Source organism: Gigantopelta aegis, chromosome 15, assembly GCF_016097555.1.
Source record: "Gigantopelta aegis isolate Gae_Host chromosome 15, Gae_host_genome, whole genome shotgun sequence".
Classification (NCBI taxonomy): domain Eukaryota; kingdom Metazoa; phylum Mollusca; class Gastropoda; order Neomphalida; family Peltospiridae; genus Gigantopelta; species Gigantopelta aegis.
In genome coordinates, this window is record NC_054713.1 from 29,292,663 (window position 1) to 29,300,125 (window position 7,463).

The following is a 7,463-nucleotide window of genomic DNA, read 5'->3' on the forward strand; positions in this document are numbered from 1 at the left end:
TATAATATGAAGTAATCGAGGTTTATGACTGTTTGCCAACAATGTTGTCTAATAACCATGCTTATAGGAATGGGATTTCAAATAATGCAGTGCCAAAGTCTGTGTTTAGATATGGGATTTCAAATAATGCAGAATAAATTCATTTCGGGATGGGATTTCAAAATACAATATTACAAAATAATCCATATAGGGTTTGGATTTCAAATAATGTTTAACAATTGCCAGTAAATAATAACATTAAGATCGCATGCTACAAGTATATACACATTTGTATTAAATGAGATTATCGCAACGCATATTATCTGAAGCAAGGTACGACAGGTTAAGAGATTCTTGCAGTTAGTATGACTAAAGTCGTAATCAACATTATATCCACCCTTTTTTTTATTTATTTTTTATTACAGTTTAACTTTGAAACAGATTATAACCATCTCATATCACACAACACTGACAAGTATGACTACAATAGTCAGGTGTAATGCTAGTATCAGACTGTCAACTGTCACGATGAAGTTGGCCAACTTGACAGCTGAGTTGTAATTTCCCCCAACTGCCAAATTACAACGGGTGTGCTCAGATTAACAACTGGGTTGTAAGAGCGCTCAGACTAGCAATTGGACAGGTGACAGTAGAAAGTTGGCCAATGTTTTACTGGCAGTTGGTAGTCTTAGCCTAGCGTAATGTTATAGTCTGTTTCAAATTTTTTGTGTAATTTATACAGTAGTTTATGTGAATGCACATTTTTCATCGATAAAATATAACTTTTGATGTATTTTGTTTAAATATCGAAATCAATCATCATAATGCTGATTTAATTTCAGATTTTCATCCTAGGGACAATTTTCATGATAATAAATAAATAAAAATGGATAGGTATAAATTTGATTAGGACTTTTTTTTTAGTACAACATGCTACACAATTTGTCCACTACATAAGATTACTGTGGGTTTTTTTCAATAACTGTAGCCATAGTAGTGACGATATAGGACTGTACGTATATATATATACATGTATATACAGACATCACAGCATGCAAAAGCATATGAACCTGAGGTGTTTTGGGAATGGGCATGGTACAACGTTGGTCCTCATAGCGCCGACTTTGGATTTTTAAAAGTGTGTCAAAGAAATCAGGTCCCTAGATGGTGCGCAGGAGGATGTAATAAAGAAAAGAACAGTATTGTAGAAAGTAAATAACAGTCAAAGATGCATTATCAAAGTTGCAAAGTTTTGCAATTAAAGGTACAATCTCAAAGTTGCAAGTGTCATATTTCACAATTAAAGGTACAATCTCAAAGTTGCAAGTGTCATATTTTGCTATTAAAGGTACAATCTCAAAGTTGCAAGTGTCATATTTTGCAATTAAAGGTACAATCTCAAAGTTGCAAGTGTCATATTTTGCAATTAAACAGACAATCTCAAAGTTGCAAGTGTCATATTTCACAATTAAAGGTACAATCTCAAAGTTGCAAGTGTCACATTTTGCTACTAAAGGTACAATCTCAAAGTTGCAAGTGTCATATTTTGCAATTAAACAGACAATTTCAAAGTTGAAAGAACAATATATATATTTTTTTTTTTTTACATGTATTTGTAATAAATAACTACAAATTAATCAATTTTATATACAGTCTTTGCATAATTAACTCAAGAATATCAAAATTATAATGTGTTGCCATTTGGCGTAAAGAGTGATTTCTTTTATTAAATTAACTAAAAAAATATTTTTAACATGCACCAAGATGAATGCAGCTATGAATGGCATGGAATCAATTTATAGTAGGTGATACATTTTATTTCCACAGAATTCCTGTTTTCCATCATAAATGATTAAATCAAATATTTAATTCCACAGAATTCCTGTTTTCTAACATAAATGATTACCGGGTAAATCAAATATTTAATTCCACAGAATTCCCGTTTTCTAACAAATGATTAAATAAAATATTTAATTCCACAGAATGCCTCTTTTCTAACAAATGATTAAATCAAATATTTAATTCCACAGAATTCCTTTTTCCTAACAAATGATTAAATAAAATATTTAATTCCACAGAATTCCTGTTTTCTAACAAATGATTAAATCAAATATTTTATTCCACAGAATTCCTGTTTTCTAACAAATTATTAAATCAAATATTTTATTCCACGGAATTTCTGTTTTCCAACATAAATGATTAAATCACACTGTTCGCCATCAGTGTAGGAGTTCCAGTATTTTTTCAAATGTTAGATAAACAAGTGTGTGGGTGCTCAGAGAGACAGAATTATTACTACAAGACATCTAATGAAAACATTTGGTTACAAATAATTAGGATTCATAAATAATAAATTGCCAAAAAAAAAAACCCACCTTATTTTTTATATCAGATTTTATTGTGGGTGTATGAAAGACTGAATAATGTAAGGAATATGGAATTTCCCTCATTACTGTACAGTGAAACCAGTCAAAACTGGACATTCAGTAAGCAGGAATTCTTTTAAAACCAGATTTTTTTTTTTACTGTCCCTTTTTTAAATATGAGTACAGAACCAACCTCTGCAATTGCCCACGGCAGTCGGCAATGCCGTGGAGATTGCCGTAGAGTTTTCCATTGTTTACGGCACTTTTTTTGCTGTGGACTATATTAGGTTTGTTTTCAAGGCATGTTTTTGCTGTAGACATTTTCCTAATTGCAGGGGATACAGAACAGAACCTCTCTAAACTGAATACTGCTATAAACCAGACTTTTTACTTGGTCTCAAGGGTTACTGGTTCAAAGGAGAGTTTCACCATATAACCCTTTTTTTATTTGATTTACCACATGTAAGACAATTATCGTAACAAGATGTTATAAACCTTTGATAAAGTGGTTGTGGGTTATAAAGTTGTCATAAAACTGCTCTAAGTTGGAAAATAATGAGTGAGAAGCTGTAATGTGTGTCACTGGATAGCTTCTGAAAGTTGGCAAACTTTGTAAAAACTTGTAATGATAATACTTTATGGCCACCATGGCAGTTTCAAGGGATGGTGGGCGAGCCACGGGGGGAAAAAAAGAAAGCAATTAAAAAAAAAGTCTAGCTATTAGGTGTCTACAATGTAACATGAGTAATACTTATGAGAGTTTCACAGAAGATAAAGTTAAAGTTTGTTTTGTTTAACAACACCACAAAAACACATTGATTTATTAATCATCAGCTTGGGATGTCAAATATTCTAACAGTCTTTTTATACGAAAACAGTTTAAAAAATTTCCATTACCAGCAAAGGATCTTTCATATGCTCTTTCCTAAGGATAGGACAGCACATACCATGACCTTCGATATAGTTATGAGGTACTGGTTGGAATCAGTCATCTTTATAATATATTTCTGACACAAAATTTAGACAAATTGGTTAATTAGTAAACTAATGACTTTGAATATTATGTTGTATAAATAAATAAATATTTTTTTTAAAATTTAGTCTGCAAATAAATGACATCAGTTGCTTATTAGTGCTTAAGGAAGAAAATGTTTTATTTAACAACGCACTCAACACATTTTATTTACGGTTATATGGCGTCAGACATATGGTTAAGGACCACACAGATATTGAGGGAGGAAACCTGCTGTCGCCACTTTATGGGCTACTCATTTCGATTAGCAGCAAGGGATCTTTTATATACACCATTCCACAGAGAGGATAATACATACCACGACCTTTGTTACACCAGTTGTGGAGCACTGGCAGGAACGAAAAATAGCCCAATGAGTCCACCGATGGGGATCGATCCTAGACTGACTGAGCATCACGCGAACACTTTACCACTGGGCTACTTCCCACCCCTGTTTCTTGTAAGATATACTGCCAAATAATTAACCAAATAATTAAACAAATAATTTAGTTCTTGACAATATTATATGTACCAATAATTTAACAAATAATTTAGTTCTTGACAATATTATATGTACCAATAATTAAACAAATAATTTAGTTCTTGACAATATTATATGTACCAATAATTAAACAATAATTTAGTTCTTGACAATATTATATGTACCAATAATTTTCAATACACATGAAAAACTTGTCTGAACTAAAATGCTTTGAGAAACCTTTAATTCTCTATACTATACTTGCTCCTTTTTAACGTACAAACTTTGAGAACATAATAAGTTTTTCTCTTTATTATTTGTTTTGTTTTTGTAGGTAGGGGACAACATTGTCTTTGGTTTTGTTGTTGTTTTGTATGTATATAATAATTTTCTCAATAACACTTGCAGGGTTATGAATCAGGGTAACATCCCTGATATTACCAAATTCTTTCTGGGGTGAGAAATATTTTTTAAAGGTTTGCTTTTTATTATAAATATACAAATTAGTTTTTAAATTTATTACATACCTATTCAATCTTACTATAGTGATAAAGACATTTTGAAACCGTGTAATAAATTTATTTTGTATCGCACATATGTGCAATATGGACCGAAACTTTTAAATGGGGAGTTCCCTTTTTATTTTTACTGCAGTTAGCGCCTTTTATTTACTGACGTCATATATGATTTACAAATGACGTCACATCGTATTTGAAACATTACACAAGGCTGCCACAGAGTATGATTCTTAGTGTTAAGTAAATCCATGAAATGAGTTTTGATAATAGATTTAACAAAGAGTTGTTATGACATTAAATTAAAAACTGTTTTTGTAAAACATAAAAGAAGGTATGTAATAAATACAGAACTTCACATACATTCTTTTCGCTTCCTATTTTATGTACTCGTTTATTTTGCGAAAGAACATACCACTCGACCGCTACATGGTCTCGTGGTATACATTCTTTCACAAAATAAACTCATGCAATAAATAGGAAGCAAAAACAATGTATATATATATCAAAACAACATATATTGCCATAAAGACTATGTACATCAAACAAAATCTGTTTAAGATGTTAATGAAGAAAACATTTTGCATAAAGAAGAACAAAAGTGATTATTTAAGCAAAGCAAAATAAAAACAAACTGAAATGAAGAAAATAAATCTAGAACACATTTCTTTTAGTAAAACAGTGTTAATAATAGAATGAATTAATGAATTAATGAATGTTTAACGACACCCCAGCACGAAAAATACATCGGCTATTGGGTGTCAAACTATGGTAATGCAAATAAATAAAGTGATGATCAACATCAATATAAAAATTCAAGACTTAAACAAAAACAGTGTAAAGAACTGTGCAAAAACACAAATATCACAGAATTTTACGGATACTGAATTTTACTCAAAACTTCAATTTTGTGCTGTATTTTCCATTGTCAAAGAGAATGTTACACCCCTGCACCACGGTGAGGTTACAGCACACGCAGGGGTGTTAATAATAGAACACACAAAGAGAATTAACAAAAAAAAGTATCAAATAAAAGTAAATAAAGTATCGCTAACTTAATTATAGTAGCCATTTCAGAAATTATCTCATGGAATGTGTAGGAGGCAGCCATTTTCTGTATTTATGGATTGTAAGTCTGTTAAAAACTAAAAATAATGCATTATTAAATAAATAGGGTTTTTTCTGTGTTTAATTTAATTATCTGTAACAAAAAATACTGGTAAAACTAATTTAAAAACTGCCATCCATACACTAACATAGGATTATTTCTGAAACTACCAGTCTATTTTAACGAAATTTAAAAACTGCCATCCATACACTTACATGGGATTATTTCTGAAACTACCAGTCTATTTTAACGAAATTTAAAAACTGCCATCCATACACTTACATGGGATCATTTCTGAAACTACCAGTCTATTTTAATGAAATTTCAAATTCTGTTAATGCTTTTCTTTCTTTCTTTTTTTTTTTTTTTTTTTTTTGGGGGGGGGGGGGGTATATATGGTGGTACCATAGTGGTGAGCTATTTGTGTAGTATTTTGAAGTCACACTTTTACCATTGTAGGAATCATGTTACGGTATTTGTAAGAAATCTGCTACTGTTTTTCAGTTCAAATTTGTACACATTTCTTTTTACACTGGATTCATGCTGTTAAAACACGTTTGATCTGTGTATGGTTCATGAAAGTTTGCTACTTTACTTTGCAAAGTGTAATAACACTTGCCACTGATTTCATAATGAAAACAGCAGTCTCGCTTTCATCTAAATAGATACCAGATGGTCAAATTCCTTTTTAACACGAAAAGTGAAAACATGATGATTGAAATTAGGTAAATGTGTCATAAAAAGGTGATAAACAGTTGATTATATAAAAGTAGGATCATATTCATAATTCAAAATTAAATAGTGCATGTTAAATGCCCAAAAAACACCAATATGCTCGAGTTTTGGGTAAGATAGCATCTTAATTTATGTTAAACACAACATTAAAAGAAACATTATAAATTATGAATAAGCTGCAATATGAACTGTGATCACCTGAGAAAAGAAATTATGTAAGTTTATAATTTTTTTATTTCACATCAGATATAGTGATGTTAATTTTTACTTTAAATATGCAACTTAAAGTATGGTATGTGTATATATTCTTTACAATTATGAAAACTAAAAATACCTATGTATTTTATCTTTCAAAACGCTTGTTCAAAGTGTATGTAAATATATCAATAAAAAATAATTATTATAAAACAAATACTAGATGTATCTTATCTTTAAAAATGCTTCTTTAAAATGTATGTAAAAATATTTCAACCAAAAAATTAAGAAGAAAACAATACCTACATATTTTATCTTTGAAAATGCTTCTTTAAATGTAAAAATATTTCAACCAAAACAATTCGGAAAAAAACACAGAAACCTTTGTATCTTATCTTTGAAAGTGCTTCTTTAAATACATACAAATATTTTAGCCAAAATAATTAAGAAGAAAACAAATATTTATGTATCTCATCTTTGAAAATGTCTTTTTAAAAAATATGTAAAAATATTTCAACAAAAAAAAAATTAAGAAGAAACCAAATATTTATGTATCTCATCTTTGAAAATGCTTTTTTGAAGTGTATGCAAATATTTCAAACAAAGGAATTCCTAAAAAAACCAATACCTATGTATCTTATCTTCATAAAAATGCTTCTTTAAAGTGTTATGTAAAAATATTTCAACCACACTAAAACTACACATAATTCATTCCATGAGGGACCACTTCGACTAATTGATCATATGTGATTGTTCATCCCCACGTCCTCCTGTGACCCAGGTGATCGATTGCGATAACTGACTGGTATTCAAACACGGCCATTAGCCAGATGAATGAGCTGAGCGGAGGCACAAACCTTGAAGAACGCGGACATGTCACAGCGCTGGTCATCAATACGCTTGCCCTGCAGCCGCTCCAACATCTCAAACAGGTCAGCATTCTGAAAATATACAAATCATCATGAACACACTCAAGCAAAAAAAACCAACAACATGTATAGGTAATTAGAAAAAAGAAAGGAAAGGAAAGTTTGTTTAATGAGGCCTCAGCACATTTCAATATGGCTACTTG

At 30.5% G+C, this 7,463-nt stretch overlaps 1 protein-coding gene across 5 annotated transcripts in view; it reads right to left on the reverse strand.

Annotated features, from left to right (window-relative positions):
• Nucleotides 1-7,463, reverse strand: part of LOC121390418 (rap1 GTPase-activating protein 1-like) — a 204,363-nt gene that overhangs the window by 41,128 nt on the left and 155,772 nt on the right. For 4 of the 5 annotated variants that reach the window (XR_005960208.1, XM_041522223.1, XM_041522226.1 and 1 more), the window contains 2 exons: nucleotides 7,249-7,332; nucleotides 1,050-1,139 (listed from right to left, as the gene is read on the reverse strand). Coding sequence is in view for 4 of the 5 variants with exons in the window: in XM_041522223.1 (XP_041378157.1) it covers nucleotides 1,050-1,139; nucleotides 7,249-7,332 (174 nt within the window). In the remaining variant the exon portion in view is untranslated. The remainder of the gene's footprint in view (nucleotides 1-1,049; nucleotides 1,140-7,248; nucleotides 7,333-7,463) is intronic. The other variant, XM_041522224.1, reaches the window with a different exon arrangement.